This window comes from Sciurus carolinensis, chromosome 3 (assembly GCF_902686445.1).
Source record: "Sciurus carolinensis chromosome 3, mSciCar1.2, whole genome shotgun sequence".
Taxonomy (NCBI): domain Eukaryota; kingdom Metazoa; phylum Chordata; class Mammalia; order Rodentia; family Sciuridae; genus Sciurus; species Sciurus carolinensis.
The window spans coordinates 127,777,890-127,801,481 of NC_062215.1; the positions used below are offsets into that span (position 1 = coordinate 127,777,890).

The 23,592-nt window shown below is 37.5% G+C and overlaps 1 protein-coding gene across 3 annotated transcripts in view; it reads right to left on the reverse strand.

The window, feature by feature from the left end:
• Sestd1 (SEC14 and spectrin domain containing 1) overlaps nt 1–23,592 on the reverse strand; it is a 123,801-nt gene that overhangs the window by 53,305 nt on the left and 46,904 nt on the right. For all 3 annotated transcript variants that reach the window (XM_047545041.1, XM_047545042.1, XM_047545043.1), the window contains exons 2-5: nt 20,447–20,526; nt 15,536–15,644; nt 7,235–7,325; nt 4,862–4,975 (exon numbers count right to left, since the gene is read on the reverse strand). In XM_047545041.1, the coding sequence (XP_047400997.1) occupies nt 4,862–4,975; nt 7,235–7,325; nt 15,536–15,644; nt 20,447–20,501 (369 nt within the window). In that variant the 5' untranslated portion in view covers nt 20,502–20,526. The remainder of the gene's footprint in view (nt 1–4,861; nt 4,976–7,234; nt 7,326–15,535; nt 15,645–20,446; nt 20,527–23,592) is intronic.

Genomic DNA, 23,592 nt, shown 5'->3' on the forward strand with positions numbered 1-23,592 from the left:
AGAAAAACATGAGGAAAATAATACAGAAAACCAATCTAAACTGCTGAGAAAGTTTCAAGTAGTTTATCATACATGTAAATGAAGTTTCAGAAGGAATAGAAGACCATAGGATATAGAAAATACTTGAAAAGAAAATATCCAACAATTTTCCAAAATGACAGACATCAAAACAGAGATTCAAGAAGTACAGAGAACACCAAATAGAATGAATACCAAATAAAACAAAACACATCTAGATATAATGAAATAAAAAAGCTAAGAATTAAAATCAAGTTGAAATCCTGAGGGTAGTCAAAGTGAAAAAGAGACAAATCAACACAGAGGATCAATGCTACTCATAACTGCAGACCTATTGTCAGAAACTATGAACACCAGTGGGCAAGGATACTGAGAAGGCACTTCGAAGTATATTTAAAATGCTGGAGGGGTTGGGGACTCTATGAGACAAAATGATATACCCACTGAAAATAGCTTTCACAACTGAAATACGCTATCCAGGAAGTTGAGGAAGGGGATTGCTGAGCTTGAAGCAGGAGGATGATGGGCAATTTACTGAGACTCTATCTCAACAACAATGAAAATGAAATACAACTAAATATTTTTCTTTTTGGCAAACAAAAGCTAAAAAAAATTCAACACCAACCAACTTGTTGCAAATTATGTTACAAATACTATAGGCAGAAGAAACTGTGACATCAGACAAAGAGCTGAATCTCCAAAAAGAAATGAAGTACACCAGAAATAGTGTAAAGAGTAATACGAAATTCATTCTTAAAGATTTAGATGCTGCAAAATAATTAACATACTGTCTCCAGCAAGAGTCACAACATACTGTGTTTATGCCACAGTAAAAATACAATGTATGATGACCCGGGAGGGAAGTAATGAAGATACGCTGTGTGAAGGTCTTTTCACTATGTGGTAAGTGGTACATTATTTGAAGTTACAATGGCTAATTAAAGACATATTGTAAATCCTAAGGCATATTTACTATACTTTTATATAGATAAAAATGGATATTGTAAACTATTTTAAAATTAAATTATAAGCCAATAATACAGGTATGAGTCATAAAAATATTCAATTCAAAGGGTACAAACCAAAAAAATTACATTTAAAAAATTATATAAAATTTCGCAAAATAGAATAATCATATCAATAACTAACTATAGTGAATGTAAATAGTCATACACAACAATGAAAAGACAGAGATTGTCAAACTGAATATAAAAACAAGGTCAAACTACATGGCATCGCTAAGAAATTAACTTTAAATATTAAGAAACAGATAAGATAAAAATGATCCTAAATCTTTATGTGCTAAACGATAGTTTCAAAATATGCAAAGTAAAATGTGACAGAATTGAAAGGAGAAATAAATCATCAATTATAATTGGAGACTGCAACACTCCTATTTCAGTAATTGAAAGAACAGATGGGCAGAACATTACCAAGGATACAGAAGACCTGAATGACACCATGGTACACCTTGACAGAACACTCTGCCCCACAGCATCAGAATACATACTCTTGAAAACACGTAGGAATTTGCCAGGATGGACCAAGAGTGGGTGAAAAAATAAACCTTAACAAATTTAAAATGACTGAAATCATAACACATATTCTCTGGTCATAGCTCACATAAACATTAACTCACAGATCTAAATTAAATTCTAAACTAAACCACTGCTAGGAGAAAACATGAGAGAAAATCTTTGTGACCTTGATTTAGGCAAAGATTTCTCAGCTGTTAACGCCAAAATCAGATATGATTCATAAAAGAAAAATGAGGAAAATAGATTTTATCAGAGTTGAAAACTTTTTCTCAAAAAACGCCTGTTAAAACAATGAAAAGACAAACAGACTGGGATATAATATTTGTAAAGCATGTGTCTATCTGATGAATTACTTCTACCCAAATTACATCAAGACCTCTCAAAACTCAATAACAAAAACAAAGGACTTTATTAAGGGGGGGGGGTCAAAGGATTTGAAAGATACCATGTGATTTTGCAATGTAAAAAATATTTATTGGCATTTCATCCTGGTTCAGTTTTTGGCACAGAGCTCCTGAAACATCTGCAATTTCCCAAGTGATAGGAAACTCTTTTGTTATATTTGATCTTAATCCTCAGTTCCTGACACTTCTTATCCTATCTCCATTATTGGCTTATAATATCTCTTAATTTTTTAATGGCTATACTAGAGTTTACAATGTACATCTGTAATGAATCAGTCTTCAGCATAGTATAGTATAGTACAGTATAGTATTTGAAGCAGTACTTGCCATGTAGAGAAAGAACCTTAAAACGATGTATCTCCATTTCTCACACTCCTAAGACCCTTGGCATCTCCAGAGTAAGTGTCCTTTTACATGCAAATGAGATGACTGGTGGCTGGGGGCCTCTCCATGGCGTCAAGATGAGGGCAAGTGACCAAAAAGAAAGTCCCATCCCCCTATCTCACAGTGAGGCTGGGGATTGAGTTATCCACTGGTGGCTGAGGATATCATCAATCATGTCTTCTTAATGAAGAAATATGAATGCCTCCATAAAAGTCCTAAAATTCAGGGTTCAGAGAGCTTCTAGGTTGTTGAGTACGTCCATACGCTGGGGGGCTTGGTGCACTCCTCTTACAGACTGCAGCTCCTGTGCTCAGGACACTTCTGTCTCACCCCATGATATCCTTCTAAAGAACTGGAAAATTTAAGAGAAGTGCTTCCCTCTGAGAAGTGTCTGTGAGACATTATGGCAAATTACTAGCCTTAAAAGGGGTTGTGTGAACCCCTGATTTCCAGTCAAGTCATACAAAATATGGATACCCTGGGTATTCAAAACTTTCAACTGGCTACTGAAATGGGGGCAGTTAAGGGACAGAGCCCTTAACTTCTGGGCCTTGCTGAGTTTGTATCAAAACTGAATTAAATAACAGGATACCAGTTGATGCCCAGAGAGAGAGAACTGGCTGGTCTGGAAAATAAATAAATGAATCAACAGGCACACATCTGGTGTAAGAAGTATTATGAGTAGAGACAGTTTTCTTTAACACGGATGTCAAACAAGTACTTGAAAAGATCCTCACACCATCAGTCATTAGAAAAATGCAAGTAAGGCCACAATGAGAAATATCTCCACACGCATTAAATTAGCTATAATTTAAAACAAAGGGGCAGAAAAAATCCTCTGACAATACCCTGCACTGACAAGGATGCAAATGGAACTTTTCACACTTTGCTGGTGGCAGTGAAAAAGTACATGGTGCTATTGACAATTCCTTATAAACAGATATTTAATATGTGACCCACCAACCCTACTTCTAGGTATTTTACCCCTCAAAATGAAAATCTATGACCCCCCAAAAAACCTACACAAGATTATTCATAATGACTTTATTATGCATGATCAATAAGAACTGAAAATAGCCCCAGGTGTCTCTCAGCTGGGAACCAATCAACAAACTGACACATCTAAACAATGGAACACCAGTCAGCAATAAGAGAAACACATGCAGCAACATGAGGGAATCTCAAATGCGTATGTGAAAGAAGCCATATTTAAAATACTGCCTGCTGTATTATTCCTCTTTTATGACCTGGAAAAGATAGGACTACTGGGACACAAAATAGTTCAATGGCTGATGGGGGCTGGAGATGGAGAAGTTGACTACAGAACAGAGGACTTCTGAGAACACTGAGACATTTCTTGATTTCCTGATTGTGGCAAGTTTTGAAACATATTTTCTGTTTGGTCAGAATGCTCGGACCTACAAACTAAAATATATTGCACTGCATATAGACTGCATATAAACTATAGCTTCATTTTTTTTAAGTGAAGAGGGAAAAATCAACATTTTAAGACTCTTCAAGCTACCTCATTTACAAATATACTAGGCATTCTTAAATCTTCCTAATATACATTGGCCACCTTTCCTCCCTACCAAAAATATATTGATATTGATTTCCATGAAAATGAACACAACTGTTATATTATAGCAAGGTCCAAAATGAAACTTTACTATTAATTCTTATAAGGATTCCAAATGTCTATATTCTAAAGAATTTGGGTTAGAAATTATTCTTCCAGAGAGAATAACATAGAGTTTGGTATCTATCAAATCCTTGGAGAACTGGAAATTTAACAGGTGGTAAAAGAAAAACATGACAAATTGTCTAAATTTATATACCATCTTAGGAGCTTCTTTCTAACCTTTAATAAGATGTACTTTCATAAAATAAAAGTGAGAGAGAAAGAGAATAATGTTAGTAAGACAAGATGGATACTGTTCATCTATCAAAACTAAACAAGATCTGGGTGCACACCTGTAATCCCTTCTACTTCGCAGGCTGAGGCAGGAGGATCACAAGTTCAAGGACAGCCTCAGTACCTTAGCAAGGCCCTAAGAAACTTAGAGAGACCAATGCCTCAAAATAAAACATAAGAGGGGCTAGGGAGATAGCTCAGTGGTATACTGCCCTGGGTTCAATCGCCAGTATCAAAAACAAACAAACAAAAAACAAACTAAGCAAGATATTAAAAAATAATTATGACATATCATAGAAAGCAGACTTAATTTCAATTCCAAATGTCTTGAATTTCTTTATATTTGTTAAATTTCCTCTGAGTAATGCAATGAAAAATTTTTTAAATAAAAAGGTTCTACTTTTTCAAAGGAGTTAATAAGGAGTAATAAAAAGGCTTTTGCAGCCTTTGACAATGAATCATAATTCATTTAACAACTATACACTAATTGTAGGATTACTTAGGCACTATTTGAGCATTGCTTAGTAACCAACCTGAGCAGACAAAAAACTACTTTAAGAGGTATAACACACTTTTTTTTTTTTTTTTTAGTTTATATTTACCTCAAAGCCAAGTCTATCCTTTTCTTTCCAAAAGCAAAAATGTGTCACTTTCTTATCCCAAAATTCATCTGGCTTCACTACACAAACAAGGGACACCTCAGCTGGAACAACATTCTGTAAAATACAGAAAAATAATTGTAAATAACACATGTAAAATGAGTAAATTACTAAACTTTCAAATTACTAGGTATCATGATTGTGATAAGAGACTTTGAAAAAGAATTAAAATAATAAAGTAGAAGTAATACTCCAAAATTCAAAACATAAAAGGCAATACACACATGAAAGACAAGTTAGAGAAGATTTCAAACAATTTTAAACAGATAGTACATGTGAATTATTTTTTATCTTATTCAATCTCTCTACTAGGAATATGCTTAAACTGCAAGACTTAATTTTTAGCTAAGAAATTATTTAAATTGGTTTTTCTATTATATGAAAAAAGCCTAATACTACCATCTTGAAAAATTTCTTCAGAAGCTATAAATCACAAAGTAAGTTTCTTATCAGTTATTACAAAGAGAGGTCGAGATTCTGCATGATTATTAACTTAAAGAGACAAAGAGTTAAGCTTTGATGGAATACAATTTTCATATTTACTAGATAAAAATTATTCTTTATTACCTCAAGAATGGAAATTAACATTTATTGACCTAAATATTACACATACATTTTATCAGGAAGTCCCATAGAACCTACCTTTAAAATACATCTTAAATCCAACCATTTCTACCAACTGTAATGCCAACATCCCCAAACTAGCCAGCTTTCTGAAATATCCTACTAACAGACCTCACTTCTTGAGATTCTGTCATGCTCAGAATAAAAATTCAAATCCCTTACCAGGGCCCTGAGGCCCTCCCAGCTTAGTCTCTGTTGACTTCTGATGTACTCCTCTAAAACAGTCATACCTTCTCCTGGATTATAGGTCTGTCTCCACCTCAGGACTTTGCCTGAGACTTTAGATCATGCTGCTGGTAAATAATCCTTGGCAAGGCATAAAGCCAAGGGCTGGTGCTCAGGCTGCACCAATTTCCAGTTCTAAGCTATTTACAATTCTTGCACCTTGTTGACCTTTGGAGATAGAGAACCTGCTCTGCAATGTTGTGAGGTTACATTAAATGAGATAATTTATACAGAAGCTTCACACAGTACCTGAACCAAATTAAGCACTGAAGTTGTAACTAAAAACTAAAAATACCACTTTGTTCCCACTCCCCCAATCCCATTTGCCCAATTATCCTAAATAAATGATAAAATATTAAGACTCTTTCTACTTGGTTATCATTTAAATTTTTAAATTATATTTCTTTCACAGAACCTTGAAACAACTACCAATTATTTCTTTAATTCACTTAGAATTCTTGATTTTTCTTTCAATATCACTGGTATCCACCTAACAATGTTCACTATCCCATGTTACTGGCAAATTATATTTTCCCAAACTGGCCTGCTATCAACTCCCATTATTGAATTTGCTTTATTTTTGAGTTATCACTAAGTCACAGTCCCTGCCAGGAAAGGCTTTTCATTTGCTTTCACTTAAATTAGATAGAGGTCTGTTATTTAATTCAAAGTTTACCATCTCCAGAGTCCTTCTAAGGAAAACCAGGTCCGTGAGAGCAATCCACCCTCTTTAATCACACAAATGTTTTATTTTTCCATTTCACATCACCATATTTTCAATACCCTTATAATAAGGTACCTACTACAAGCCAGAGATAACAAATATTCTGTGAGGAACACAAGTTAACATAACACTGACTAAGGTCAGTTCACAAGCACTTTAAAACTGAAGGTGTTATTGAATGTTAATTTTGACCTGTTGAAGTCTCAGAGGACACAGCTATTAAGTAAACATCTTCTGAGTTATAAATGACTAGAATGATCATCATGAATCCTGACAGCTTTTGGATTAAAAGGAGAGCCAGAATGGAAAGATATAGCAGAATCACTGAGCAGCCTCTTTAGGCTAGACTCACCCAGGCCTGCTTCCAACTGTGGCACAAGCCGGGAGCACAGGGGCCTGATGAGATCATCAGCCTACCTGTCAGCTCCCCAGGAATCTACTGGTGCTCACCTGCACACCCAAAGAGCCAAGGGCTGCCTTTCTTAAATTACTTAAATGTGACACATCATCTTCAGTCATTTATGAATATGTACTATGGGCTAAGATTTACTTTACTACATAAATTCAAACATAAAAAACTGAATTTCAACAATCCAATACTGATATATACATTTTCAGAGCTCGGTCCCTGCCAAGAAGTTGGGGCATGGTCCAATACATGGAATACATTTGCTATTTTCATCATGATTGGTTGTCTACAAAATAAAAAGATTTTCTGATAAACAAACAAAAAAACAACTTACCTGTAGCATTAAGACGACTGTTTTCACCACATTCCACTGTGATTTTCTGCCATCCACAATCACAGTAAATCCTCTAGCCTTACATTTTTCACTGAAATGAAACAAAATCACAACATATTAAAATGAGCTCCAGATTTTATCCTTCCTAATTCTAAATAAAGAAGGTACAAAGCTCAATAGTACACAGAACAGAATTCACCTCACTTGATTTGGCCTACATTATCAATGAATAAAATTCTTCACAGTATTTTTCAATTTTCTGAAGCCATTTTTTTTTTTTCCAATTCCAGCAAAGTTAATTCACAAGTTTTTTTTTTTTTTTACGTTTACATAGGGTAATGATGTTTATTTTATTTTTCCCCTCCCCCCCACCCCTCCCACCCCTCCCACCCTTCTTTTCCCTCTACACAGTCCTTCTTTCCTTCATTCTTGCCGCTCTCCTTAGCCTAACTCTAAACCTAACCCTAAACCTAATGCTAGCCCGTCCCACCCCCCATTATATGTCCTCATCCGCTTATCAGCGAGATCATTCGTCCTTTAGTTTTTTGAGATTGGCTTATCTCACTTAGCATGATATTCTCCAATTTCGACCATTTGCCTACAAATGCCATAATTTTATCATTCTTCATTGCGGAGTAATATTCCATTGTATAAATATGCCACAGTTTCTTTATCCATTCATCAACTGAAGGGCATCTAGGTTGGTTCCACAATCTGGCTATGGTGAATTGAGCAGCAATGAACATTGATGTGGCTGTATCTCTGTAGTATGCTGATTTTAAGTCCTTTGGGTATAGGCCAAGGAGTGGGATAGCTGGGTCAAATGGTGTTTCCATTCCAAGCTTTCTGAGGAATCTCCACACTGCTTTCCAGAGTGGCTGCACTAATTTGCAACCCCACCAGCAATGTATGAGTGTTCCTTTTTCACCACATCCTCGCCAACACCTATTGTTGCTTGTATTCTTGATAATCGCCATTCTAATTGGGGTGAGATGAAATCTTAGGGTAGTTTTGATTTGCATTTCCCTTATTACTAGGGATGTTGAACATTTTTTCATATATCTGTTGATTACTTGTACATCTTCTTCTGTGAAGTGTCTGTTCATTTCCTTAGCCCATTTGTTGATTGGATTATTTGTATTCTTCGTGTAGAGTTTTTTGAGTTCTTTATAGATTCTGGAAATTAGCGCTCTATCTGAGGTATGGTTGGCAAAGATATTCTCCCACTCTGTAGGCTCTCTCTTCACATTTCTGATAGTTTCCTTTGCTGAGAGAAAGCTTTTTAGTTTGAATCTATCCCAGTTGTTGATTCTTGCTTTTATTTCTTGTGCTATGGGAGTCCTGTTAAGGAAATCTGATCCTAAGCCAACAAGTTGAAGATTTGGACCTACTTTTTCTTCTATAAGATGCAGGGTCTCTGGTCTGATTCACAAGTTAATGTGGAAAGAAAAGTACTCTAAAAAAAGCCTGGAAAGTTAATGTCTTAAAAAGTGATGAAATCAAAGCAACACTCAAGCAGCTGCACTAGCTCTCAATTTCTTCATCTATACAACGGGATCATGGTGAAGCAGGCAACTACTGATTGTCAAGGGCCTTATGTACGTCTTATCTCTCCTTCCTGACAAACTACAAGATTTGTGAAGTGACAGCTTAAGACAGGTAGAAAATAATTATGTTATTAAACCTTGGAAACTGGCTCGTTGGCACTCTTTTGGAGAAATTTAATATGATGAAGTAGTACTTGCTATACAAAATAATTCAAAGCTTGACTACACCAGATCCAGCCCATCTCTGCTCTCACTTTCTCATTCAGTTACCTGACCAACAAAAAACTGAAGTGTGGGAAAACAGGCTGAACACATCCCCTCCGCTCTCTCTCTCTCTCTCTCTTTTTTTTTTCTTCTTTTTGGTACCAGGAATTGAACCCAGGGCACTCTAACCCTAACCCTAACTCTAACATCCCCAGCCCTTTTTATTTTTTTATTTTGAGGCAGGGTCTCACTAGGTTGCTTAGAGCCTCACTAAATTGCTGGGGCTGGCCTCGAACATGCAATCTCAAGTTGCTGGGATCGTAGGCACACCACTGCTCCTGGCAAGTTACTGCTGTATTTTACATTCAATCATTCAAATGTGTACGAAACAAACACTTCCCAGAAGTCTATCCTCGTAAAGCACAACTTCTGTATGGAAAAAGTTCATCCAAAAGACAAAACTACATAATTACTACTACTACTACTACTACTACTACTACTACTATTACTACTACTATTACTACAACTACTACTACTACTTTGCTTATCAACTTAATGCAAGGATCTCAATTGCCCTTCCTCTTAATACAGTGGAAGAACTTGCAGGAAGAACCTGCAGAGGAAGAACTGGATAGTGAAAGCTGTCCCCACCAAAAGTTCTCTCAATTACATATACTGTAAAAAAGGTAAACAGTAGACCTTTTCAGAGAATTTAAATCCAACAGTCTGGGAGATTTCACTGGTTCTCCCCACTCCCTCCAAGCATTTACATGAGTCTCAAGAGGGTCCTTGGAGAAACAATGCAAGTCAAGTTGTACTGAGAAACAGTAAGACCTCAAAAATGCTGCTAAGAACTGGGAAGAACAGGCTCTTCGTTAAGGACAGAAGTTGAGCTTCCAAAGTAAAGAGAGGAGTGCTCAAGGAGGCAAAATGAGGCGTTCTGCGTAGAAATTTGCACATAAATCCTCACAGCAAAATTAATCATAGTCAAAAAGTAGAAACAATCCAAATGTCCACCAACTGATAAAAGAAAAAAAAAATGTGGTACAGTCACACAATGGAATTATATTCATTCATAAGAAAGAAGTACTAAGAACAATCTATCTACAACATAGATATGCCTTGAAAACATGCCAAGTAAAAGAAGCCAGATACAAAAGGCCACATGGTGTATGATCCCACTTAAATGAAGTGTCCATAAGAGGCAAATCCACAGAGATGGAAGGCAGATTAGTAACTGAGAGAAGCTGGGAGGGAGGGGAAAATGGAGAGTGATTGCAAATGGGTACAGAGAGGCTTCTGGACAAAGGGAAATGACCTGGAATTGGTGTGATGGTTGCCCAATCCTGTGAATATACCAAACTCCACTGAATCGTATATTTTATGAAAAGGGTGATTTTCATAGGTGAATTAAATCTCAACTTAAAAACATTTATGCACTCAATTTTTGAATTGGCATTACAAAAGAAAGGATCCATCAAGTGTTCTTGGAGACAAAAAAGGTGACACAATACACTGATTAGTGGGTTAGCAACAGCCCATAAAAACTTTAGGAGGTGGGGAGGGGGTGAGGGAAGGAAAGCTAATGGAATAAGACAAACATCATTACTCTATCTACATGTATGGTTACATAAATAGTGGGACTCTATTTCATGTACAACTAGAGAAATGAAAAGTTGTACCTCATTTGCATATAAGGAATCAAAAATAAATTTTTTTAATTAATTGAAAAAAAATTAAAAATCTTAAGGAGGGAAGCAAACCCCATGCCGAAGTACTATGTCAGGTTCAGGCAAGGAGGCCATTCCCAGAGTTCCCCATCAACTAGATATTTAGGAATATGGCTATGCCCTGAAAGATCAGTCTAGGCAGGGCAGCTGGCTGCTGAGTGGTCTCTGGAGAGGTAGCAGCAACTCCAGGCCTCCCCCAGAGCTGGCCAGCGCAGGGCATTCCCACCCAAAGTGTGCCGTTCCCAGAATTTGGTACTTTCTTTCTACTGGCCTCTTTATTTCTAAGAAACAAGTTATACAACCATTTTGTTAAATGTTTTACAAAACAACACACTTATGTTTGAAAGCATACTATAAATTAATCTGTACATTAAGGCTAAGTAATGAAGCTTGCAAATACCATCTGTAGTGATCTTGAATAGAACACTAAATTTATCTTTTAAAGCACTACAAATACCCTTAATCATAATTTTCTCATATTTTACTAAGATAATAGATAATGAAAATATACAAAATCCAAAGAAATTATTTCAAAATTGCAAGGCAAAGTAGTCTTTCAAATTCTTGAAAGGAAATTGTTTGCTTTTAACTTCATTCCTTCAAGAGGAGTGATGGTTTAAACTTTTAACAACATATTTGATTTAGAAGCATGTTATGCCTTCATAAAGAGCAGGTTACAGAATCTTAATAAATTCCTACACTCCTACTAATGCGTTCATAATTTCTAGAGCAGTAAAGAAGAAATACCTAGGACCCCACCTCCTTGTTTTTACCCCAGTGGAGCCTCTCAAAGGTGCAATAGCAGGCTGGGGAGATAGCTCAGTTGGTAGAGTGCTTGCCTGGCAAGCACAAGGCCCTGGGTTCAATCCCCAGCACCGCAAAAAAAAAAAAAAAAAGGTGCAATAGCCAGTTAAAACACGCTGTAAAAGAAGTGAGACTCAATGAGCTCACTCACTCCTGATGAAGAAAGGGGTTGTTGAGAGATTCTCTGGGTTCAGAATGCTATTGTTCTCTACTCATTTCTTTAGCTACAACTGAGAGCTCCTTCTCCTACATTCAAAGAGTTCTGCTTCTACCTACACAACAGCATGAACTTCACTTATGCTTTTATTACAATTACTTACTTACAATTCATCTCCCTTAGGTTACATGCTTCCAGAGAAAAGAATAAAGTCTTATTAATATCTTGGCAGCTTCTAACATGGTGCTTTAATTTTAGAGGGCCTTTAAAATTTTCAGATGATGTGTGTGACACAACTTCTGTCTCATACCACTTCCTTCTTATTCAGAACAGAAGCTCTGACTGTGGCCCACATGACACTCCATGACTGACCCCAGTCTCTCCTTCTGACCATATTCCAGCATTCTGCTCCAATCACATTAGCCTCTTTGCTGTTCCCAACACACTAAACTTGCTCCTGCCTCAGGGCCTTTCCACACACTGCTCCCTGGTTTTGTTTTGTTTTGGGTACTAGAAATTAAACCCAGGGGCACTTTACCACTGGGCTACATTCCCAGTTCTTTTTTATTTTTTGAGAGAGGGTCCTGCTAAGTTGCTGAAGTCCTCACTAAATTGCTGAGGCTGCCTTCAATCTCCGGATCCTCCTGCCTCAGTCTCCTGAGTCACTGGGATTACAGATGTGTGCTATGACAGCTGGCCCTCTCCCTCTGTCTTAAATGGTCTTTCATCAGATATATGAAGAGACTGCCCCTCACTCCATCAGCTCCAGTAAAATGTTATCTTTTGTAAACTATCAACACACACCCCGCTCCCACTCCATCAGTCTCCTGACTTTATGCTTTGTTTTCATAACGTAGGAATATCCAACACGCTGTGCCTGTGTGTGTGATGTCTGCTTGACCTCTAGGATGTGGTGACCACAGGGCCTCCTTTGTTCACCCACTGGCTCAGCACCTAGAATAAGGAGGAGCTCCCTGTAGGCTCTCATGGATTTAATGAGTGGCAAGATTTATGTCCTTACTGTCTATGTGATTTTCCACACATTATTAAACCTCTTTCTTCTGATGTTTCTTCTATTACAAAAACAATTTTTTCTATAATTAATAAAAAAGGATTTAAAATCAAACCTTGAATTCAAAAAACTTTAAACTTGAGAAAAATAGCTTCAACAGATGGTGAATTTCTACCAAAAATACCCTGAGCAAGAACTTGGGACCATTTCTATAGAGAGGACTTATGTGACGGACTACATGATTACTAAGGCATTTTCTAACACTGATACTCCATGATTCTCTAATTAGAATATTAAGAACTTCCCTTTGGGCTAAAAGATATTATGATTTTAAATATTAATGAATATACTGTACTGTTGAAATAAAAAGTCAAAGTGAAGTAAAAAGATGTTTGATATTTCTTTTGTAATACTATAGTCAGAGTTATGCTCATATGTTAATTAGAGTTGTCACAGATGCAGGTTTTATATTAACATTCCAGAAGTTAGCCACAGATGTGCAATGTGATCCCAACAGAGTTGACCAGAGAAGGGTGTTGAGAAGACTTGGGGCTGGACTGTGGGGTTCAGACTCCCTCTGGCCCTGTGGGTCACAGGCTTGTGGTGAAGCCACCTAAACTGCCCATCCCTCTGTGCCTCAGTTCCCTCGTGTGTGGCATGGGGGTGAGGATGATAGTGCTTGTCTCACAGGACATTTTGATAAATGAGGAAATATTACCCATTACCTCATTCACCGTGGGATAATCTTTTTGTATCTGGCTCCCAATCATCATCTATATATAAATTCTGGAGCCTATTCTGAATTTAGTTCTAAAAAGAAATTGGTAAGACCAACTCAAACAAATTTATTATTAACTTCTACTGGGCTGATAACTTCTATGTGTTTAGGTTTTTTCAACAAATGTGAGATGCTCAGTGTGAGGGTTTGGACATGAAGTGTCCCCAAAGACTCAAGGGTTAAGGTTTGATCACCAATGCAGCAAGGTTCAAAGGTGGGGCTTCGGGCATGAGGACTCTGACCTTATGCGTCAACGACATGTGAATGACTACTGGGAGGAGGCAAAACTACAGGAGGCAGGAGCAGGTGCCTGGGCATGGACCTCCTGACTCTCAGGGGCTCAGCAACATTCCGTCATCACATCCCATCAACCTCATCACAAGTTGGCTATGTCTCTGAAACTCAGCCTCAGTGCTGGAGGAAAACGCAGCATGTTTGTGGAAACAAGTATGCAGCTCTCTAATCCTTTCTCAGGCATTTTTCAAAAGTAATATTAACTATAAGTAATTTTTGCTTTTCATCTTAACTTCAGAACCAGACTTCACATAAGATGCACTTACACTGTATAACAGTCATCTGAAGTATGAAAACATCTTAGATCAGAGTCGGGAATCGTAGCTCTAGCCCCAGCTCCGCTACTAACTGGTTGTGTGATCCTGGACAAGTAAGCCTAACCTCTGAGTTTCAATTCTCTCAGCTATAAAATAAGGAAGGCGGTTCAGATGTTCTCCAAATCCCCTGAAACAGTAAACCTTCTACGAATCCATCATCTGTGAGCTGTACCTCCAGCAAACCTCAGTTTCCTAAAAAAGAAATCTGTTATCTAATGGTGAATAATACAAATTAGCAATAGGCAGTGTGAAGGACTAGCAAGGTTATTTAATATTAATACACAACTGTGGGGCCTGATAATTTTCCTCTGGAGAAAGTGAATAAAAAATTGAAATTTTTTTACTTTAAGACTTCTCTAATACAGAAAAAATAATCAGCAATATAATCACTAAACAATAGATTGCTACTGGAAGTAGGTATAATGAAAATGTTTTCTCAAATATGGTTTTAGCCCTGTACTCTTAAAGGTGATTTTAAATGAAATAAGTTATTATATCAATAAAATGCAAATACAGGAAAAGGAAAAATAGAATTGTCTACTGTCACAAAAACATTTTAAATTCACCTTCTAGAGCTTAAGGGCTTACATATAGACTGGTTTTTTTTCTGCCTCTACATTTTACTCATACATACACACACAAACCTGCACTCACCGTCATGCTTTATTGCAGTGTTTTGCAAATCTAGTTGCACATTAGAATTAAATGGGAAGCTTAAAGGATTAAAGAAAAATTCTGCTAAGCAGACCTTCCGGTAACAACTGGGTCAGAATCTCTGGAATGAACCTGAGGCATTAGAATTTTGAAAAAAATCCCCAAATGAGTCTAACATGCAGTCACACGTCAGTCCTCCAAATCTCAACTGTCAGAGAGGAAGTTGGGAGAGCTTGTCTTTGTTTTTGCTGTGGATGTGAAGCAAATAGGAGCACAAGCAAACAGGAAGGTTTAAGTTTTGTTTTCACTGACGAACTGAAAATTAAGAGTTCAAAGACCTAAGGATTAATATATAAAAACTTTCTCCATTTTCTATAAAAATAAAAATATTTGAAAACTCCTAGTAGCCTTTACTCAATATATTAGAACTTATCGTTGCACTTATATCCATATAGTAAAACAGTGACCTAAATAAAAGATGACATCTACTAAATTAACTTCTTCAATTCTGCTCATGTTCCAAGGTGCATCATGATTCTTAACTGTTATGTTTGTGAAACATTGGTAGTCATACGTTTTAGAAATGTGTATATATTAGATATAGGAAGAGCATAAAATAAGTATTTAATCACTGTGTGGTCATAACTGATTCTACTATTCATACTGATTCTACTATTTTTAAAATGTAATGTCATTGCTAATAAAAGCAGATAATATAGCAAAGTATACTTCAACAATAGCAGGAACCAGTTGCAAACGAATGTAAACATACTGAGATGTAAGAAAAGACACCTTTACAGTCACCTTGGAATGCTGAGCAGGTAGTCCAAAGTGACACTCAGCTCATCCATGTTTGTTTGTTCAAGGCATAATGGAATTGTCAGAATGAGGCCACTTCGTCTGTCCTTTCCTCCTGGAAATAAACAAAAAAAGACATAAATTTAGCATGTAATAAGCCAGGCACAGTGGCACATCCCTATAATCCCAGCAGCTAGCGAGGTTAAGGTAGAAAGATTTCAAGTTTGAGGCCAGTCTCAGAAACTTAAGTGAGGCCTAAGCAACTTAGTAAGACCCTGTCTCAAAATAAAAAATAAAAAGGGCTGGAGATGAGCTCAGTGAAAAAGCACCCATGAATTCAATGCCCAGTACCAAAAATTTTTTAAATAATAAATTTAATACATCACAGGTATTATGGCATCATATAAATAATATATATTTGAATCCAATGTTATAAAAAAAGTTACATATAAGACATAATTTTAAAAATATCTAATGGCTATCTGTAGTTTATGAATGTTTATACTAATCTAGCAAAATTATAGAAATTTAGAATAAGAAAAAATTAATTCATAAAATCTTCATCTAAACATAGTAGTTACCATTTTAATTTTCTTCCATTTAGTCTGCTTCTTAATATAATCATCTAACACCTACTATGTGCCTAGCACAAGTAAGCATTTACAAGTAAAAAAAAATAAATTTCTACATAGGGAAGATAAGCTTTCAGTCATAAGAAATAACAGGATAAAATATGACCATTTATTTGTTAAGGTGTGTTATACAAAATACATTAAAATATTCTAAAAAGGAATTTAGAAAATGACAAAAACTGTGATATATGTGAAAAGTTTCACAAAAATGCTGACTTTTTAAAAAGGAGTAGAATTTATGAACTCAAAAGACCGTTCTGTGATAAGGAATGATCTGAGTTGGTTCATAAAGGCCATAAAGGCATATGTCATTGATAAGGCAATAAAGAGGAAGTGACCAGCACGGGAGGATGCTAGGACCTGACTCCTGAGGCCTGGGGACCAGGGACTGGGGCACACACACTCCTTGCATGTCCAAGATCACTTCGGTTTGCCCTACACATTAAAATGTAACTTTTTATTTTTTATTTTTTAATTTTTTCTTTTTGGTACCAGTGACTGAACTCAGGAGCTCTCAACCACTGAGCTACATCCCCAGTCCTTTTTTGTATTTTATTTAGAGATAGGGTCTCACTCAGTTGCTTCGAGCCTCCCTAAATTGCTGAGGCTGGCTTTGAACTCACAATTCTCCTGTCTTAGTCTCTCAAGCTGCTGGGATTACAGACATGTGCCACTGCACCCAGTTTAAAATGGAACTTTTAACTCCTTTTATTCACACATAGCTTTTCTGAAAGTCCCCCACAGGCTTGACTTCCACACTGGAACCTACCTCCCCACCCAAGTGACATTTACAGCAGTGTTAAAGGCTTAAAAACCAGTGAATCCTGAAGAGCACAATCCTATATCATCTCAAGAAATCTATCACCAAGAATTGAAAGGTGTGAAGTGAAAGCTCCTATCCGTGACATGACACGCCACCATAAGTGGTCTTCTGTCCTTCATTAAGGCGATTGTACAAATATTGATACTGAACCATTTTGTTTAATATCAGTAAATAGCAAATTCAGAGTTCAATTTAACAGATAATCTATAGTGATTCAATAGCTTGTTTTTACTTAGAATTCGAGCTTTATTTTTTTAATGGATTACATGAGGGGAATATAGTTCCCCTGAATAACTGCTGGTTTGAAAAGATTTTCTATATTATTAAAAAAATTTGAAAAATATTGGCCTAAACAATCAATGGTCAAGAGAGAAAGGTACCAGGGATGGACTGAGAACTTTCACTTGCTCTTCAAAGTTACTAAGCTTCATCCATGCATTAAACCAAATCCACACAAAAAAAGTTCACACCTGGACTGTAGTGGCAACTCTGACTACTTTAGAAATTTCTTTAGAAGACAAGTTTAACATTCAAGACTTCAATAACAAGCTCCAAACCCTAAGCTTTCACCAAGAGACAATAAATTAATCACCAGTCTAGAAACAAAAGAGGGGCAGAAGTCAAGAGGAAAAGGGCTTTCAAGACTGGGTCAACAGGGTCAAAAGCTTCATGAAGACAAGTATTACAGAATACAAAATGTCACTGATGGATAGGTGTAGCAGAATGAAATTTAACCCCTAGCTCTCACCACAAAACTCAAAAGTTGACCAAAGACATAGCCTTAGACCAAAGACCCTGCCCCTACTAGAAGAAAATGTAGGTCCAATAGTCCATCATGTCAGTTTAGGAACTGACTTCCTCAACAAGATTGCTAAAGTACAAGAAGTAAAATCAAAACTCAATACATGGGATAGTATCAAACTAAAAAGCTTCACAGCAAAGGAAACTATCAATAACATGAAGAGAGAGCCTAAAGAATGGGAAAAAAATCTTTGCCACCTACACCTCAGATAAAGCAATAATCTCCAAGACATATAAAGAACTCAAAAACATCCAGGCATGGTGGCATACGTCTGTAATACCAGCATCTCAGGAGGCTGAGGCAGGAGGATCATGAGTTCAAAGCCAATCTCAGCAAAAGCGAGGCACTAAGTAACTCAGTGAGATACTGTCTCTAAATAAAATACAAAACGGGGTGGAGATGTAACTCAGTGGTTGAGTGCCCCTCAGTTCAATCCCCGGTACCTGCCCGCCACCCCCCCAAAATAAAACTCAAAAACACCACCAAAAAACAAAAAAACCAACCCAATCAACTAATGGACAAAGGAAAAGAACGAAACTTCACGGAAGAAATACTAACTCAACAAATATGTGAAAAAATGTTCAACATCTCTTAGCAATTAGAAAAATGCAAATTAAAACCACACTGAGATTCCATCTCACTCCTGTCAGAAGGGCAATCATCAGGAATACAAGTAACAATAAATGTTGGCAAGGATGTGGGGGAAAAGGTTCACTCACAAATTACTGGTGGGACTGCACATTTGTGCAACCACTCTGAAAAGCAGTATGGAGATTCCTCAAAAAACTAGAAAGGGAACCACCATTTGACCTGGTTATACTCCTTCTCAGTATATACCCCAAGGACTTAAAATCAGCAATACTACTGTGATGCAGCCACATGGATATTTAGAGCAGTTCAACTAACAATAGCTAACCTATGGAACCAACCTAGGTGTCCTTCAACAGATGAACGGATAAAGAAAATGGGGTATATATACACAATGGAATATTAGCCATAAAGAAGAACAATGTGATAACTTGCTGGTAACAGATGGATCTGGAGACCATGGTGTTCAGTAAAATAAGCCAATTCCCAAAAACCAAAGGTCAAAAGTTCTCTCTGATATGTGGATGCTAACACAAAAAAAGAGGGGTATGAGGGGTATAGAAGTGCAGTAGATTAGACAAAAGGGAATGAAGGGAAGGGAAGGTGGATGGGAATGGAAAAGACAATAGAATGAATCAGACATAACTTTCCTGTGTTCATATATGAATACATGACCAGTGACATTCCACATTATGTACAACCACAAGAATGGGATCCTAAATATAGTTAAGTTATATTACATGTATGTATAATATGTCAAAATACATTCTACTATCATGTGTATATAAAAACAAATTTTTTAAAAAGATCATAGGAAGATAGTAGCAACCATATTGACAACAATGGGGAGAAACAGGCATTTTCAGATACTGTGGAGAAATAGAAATTGAAGCTATATTCTTGGAGGGCAATCTGACAAAACCAAACACATAAATGCACATTCTTTTTAATACTCCCATCTACAGGAATTTCTATAGCTAATCTGTATAAAATGTACAAAGCTACAAAGAAGAATTTTATGACAATGCCATTCACATCAGAAAATGGAGAAAATGTAAATGCCAAATAATAAAGGAGGAGGTTAAAAAAAGAAAATACATTAAATAAGGAGATAATAGTACTAGTAGAATTCAATTTCTTATTTCATTCTTTATCAGTCATACTAAGTAAACATGACAATTTACAGAGAGACATAAGATATTTTGAAAAAAGGACATTAGTGTTATCAAGACTGTTACAACAGGACCTAACAAGATTTAAAAAGGAAAAGTAGATAATACCATCCAAATGACACCAAATAAGGTCGATGGTGCCCATTCTGTTTGTGTGGCAGGTCAGGGAGGCAGGGGCCGGAGGCAGTGGGAATGGAACCCAGGAGCATTCTGTCTCCGTGCTACATGGAGTCCTTTGCCTCAGCCTCCCCAGGCTGGGATTACTGTAGTGCCTGGCCACACTGCCTATTCTAAAGTAGGGATCATTTACTCAACGATCCAAATTCCAGAAAATCACTACACTCAACATACCACACCACTGCCCTCCCGCTAGCAAAATATCTCACAGCCTCTCCTTGACTTGTCTTAGCTGATACAGATTTGTGTTAATCAGTTAAAATAAATTCAGGCCAGTACAACCCAAGTCCAAACAGTTAACAGTGAAAGCAGCATAACTGTTAATTCCAAGACTGCTCCACATGTACTACAACTTTCTCATCTATGGGAAGAGGGGAGGCAAAAGCCAAGGGACAGGATATCACAAAAACTAACTACTCTAGACTTCGGAAATAATTATTTAGATGCCAGCACGTCAATTATTAATTATTAGATTTTTATTTAAGAAGTGAGAAATGTGACATCTAACTTGTAGAGGTCATTTTAATCAAATGACAGAAGAGAATAAAAATTGGCCCACCAGGAACCAGCCCTGACAGTCAGCTCTCATAGCTATCTACTCCTTAAAGCATACCATCTTAAAGGCTTTCACAGAAAAATAAAATGACTTCTGTCAAACTTATCACAGAAAAGAAGTTTGTATAAGCTTATATATCAAACACTTCCAATTTTAAGAAAACATACCTGAAAGGAAGGCTAGTTTTTTCTTCAGAATGGGTAATATTACTGAGGCCTCCATTTCACTCCAGGAAATGTCCTCACCTCTGAAAACACAAAAAGTCAAATGCCAACTATGAAATAACAATCATTCTATGAAATATGTACTTATGACGATTTATCTCAGGGCTTCTAAGAACTGTCAACATTTTGAAACAGATCACCTTTTTTTATAGGGGTTCCCAAGCATTGTAGGTCAGTAAACAGCACCCCTGATCTCTACCCACTACATACCAACAGCACACTCCAGTTGTAACAGCCATGACACCTCTGGACTTGGTCACATGTTCTCGGGTGGGTAAAATCACGGCTAGGTGAGAATAACTGACTGACTAGCTTTTCAGAGCAACACTCCTGGGCTAACATAATGCCCAGTTCACAGCAGGAACTCAATAATTATTTGTTGAATAATGTATTGAATCAATCAAACAGGCAGGCAGTCAATCTTCTATTGCATTCTTTATTAATTATACAGTTTAATTCAAATATCTGATTTCTTCTCTTCCAATATGAAATAGCATTTCTGATTTCTCATATTTTTGTTCCCCTTATAACACAGACAATATATTTTTTCATGTCAACCTCAAGATACTTCCTTTTTTTTTTTTTTTTTTTTTTTTGGTGTTGGCGACTGAATCCAGGGCCTTGTGCAGGCGAGGCAAGCACTCTACCAACTGAGTTATACATCCCCAGGCCCTCAAGAAACTTCTTAATATACTATTTTAGTTTTTGTCCCCACTGCTGCCTCCATCTTTCTACATTTTACGATATTAAATTCTCCAGAGGGTAAAAAAAAACTCATTTATTAATAACAATAAGATCACTGTTTTTTGCCAAGACACAATAGACTACCCCTCTTGGTTTTCTGGAGTCTTCTCAGTCAAGGCAGAGGTTACGCTAAGTACAAAAAAGGAGTCCCCACATGGCCAGAGCCGAGGCCAGAGAGTGCCCCTTAAATGGGGCCTTTGGCATGGCAGGCATTCAGAGGTCTGGCAAGCCCCGTACACTACTAAAACAGAACTGGAGGAGAGCAGGACCTTTAAAACAAAACAAGAAAACCAGAGGCTCCGTTACATCGTCCTCGTCCACACAGCCTCATGTCCGAGAGCGCTCTCCAGCAGTTTCCATCCCTTCCTGTCACATCTCACTCCCATGGGCCATCACAACACAGGGCAGTTCTCGGAGTGCTCCATGAAACTTTACTGCATTTACTAAAAGTATACTCTCTTGAAAGCCATTCTCCAGTAGAGTGGAAAATGACTCTTTATATGAAAGTATTTTATTTATTCAGTAAACACCTGCTAGGAACCCTGGCACTATGTTACCTCCCAGGTGGAGTGAGACACTCAAGTCCTAGCCCTGCCCTACAAAGAAGTATAGGTTTGTTTTGTTTTGTTTTTCAATCCGGCATATTAAAAGAAAAAAAAAAAAAAAAGAGAGATGTAACTGAACAATGGTCAGATAATGGCTAATTAAGAATAATTAAGCTAGTACATTATCATACAACTTTCCTATATTTTGTTTAAAAAAAAAACCACTATTTGCACTTGTCTACACAGAAAACAAGCTGTCAAACTGAATGATGTGTTCTTTTCGACTTTTATTCCTTAAATATTTGTTTGCAATTTTTGTTCATTCATTTCCACATTAGCCCAATTAACAGATTACAGTAGGAAGTAGGAAGAAAAGCCCACATTTCACAACTTTATCCAAACCCAGTAGCACTGTATGTTTCTGGATCAATATTGTAACTCACTGAGTTATCAAGCTATTCAAGAGTCCAGAAAGTCTGAATTCATTTCTCAGTTCCCTTTGCCTATGACCAGCTTGTTGAGGACCTGATTTGAAGTCTACTAATGATGATAATGATTATGATACTCAACATTTACTGAATGTTTTCTACAAAATATGCACTGATCTAAATGACTTCTTTGCATTAACTTATTTAATGTTCACAATATTTCTGAGATAATAATATTATTGCCTTTTCATAGAAGAGTCACATGGGGCTCAGAAGTTAAACACTGCCCCAATTCCACACAGTTAATAACTAAGGAAGTTGGGATTCACACCTAGGCAATCTGATTCCAGCAGGGTATCTTTCATATCACACTGTCAGCTTCCCAATAAAACAGGTCTGAAAATATTCCTGGAGCGGGCACGGGAGCTCTACGCCTTCCTCCAATACCTCACCCAATAGTCTCTTCTATTTGGCTGTTCCTCAATTGAATCTTTTACAATGATAAATACACAGTTTTCCTCAGGTCTGTGAGCACTTCAGTGAATTATCAAACCTGAGGAGAGTGGGGGTCATGAAAACCCCTGATCTGTAGCCAAATCAGATAGAAGTGGGGTAATCAGGGAACCCAATATTTGTGATTGGCATCTGAAGTGAGGGCAGTCATGAGAGTATGCCTTTAAAATCAGGATTTGACAATAGCTCTGGTGCTTAGTGCCAGAACTGAACTGAATACAACACAACCTGTGGGTGTGTCCTATGATAGTTGGAAAATTGGCTGATGTGAGGCAAAACCCCATGTTTGGTGTCAAATTTGTCAGTAAAAACAGTTTTGTAATGTGTATAGATACAGTCGTGCCACCGCCTTGATTCATGCTGAGGATGCCAGCACTTTTGCCCACCAATACTTCCACACCATCAGTGCAAAGGTCAACACAGTAAAAAAGGACAAATAATACCTAAGAATTGGCGATCCAAGATGGCGGCCTAGAGGGAGACTGCACCCCCGGTCGCTCCACAACCCAGGAGTTAAGAAGGGGAGGCATTGAGAGACTCGGACTGAAGTGGAGCCACGGGTGAGTCTGCCCACTGGGTAAAGCTCAGCCCGGGTGGCAGGCCCAGATAGAGGTGGCTTAGCAGAGCCGGGCAGGGCAGCTAGAGTCATCCACAGGCAGTCCTGCGCACTCCGGCGGTGGGCCCCGCCCACACAGCCAGCTTCTCCAGGTTCTCGGAACGGAACTGGCCCGCTAGTGAGAGCCTGTCTGAACAGAGCAGGCTCCGAGTCCCGGAGCCCCTGCAGTGCAGTGTACTCCTGCAAAGAACCAGCGGAGAGCCTCGATCTGCAGTCAGCCTCAGGGATAAGGGCAGGGAAGCC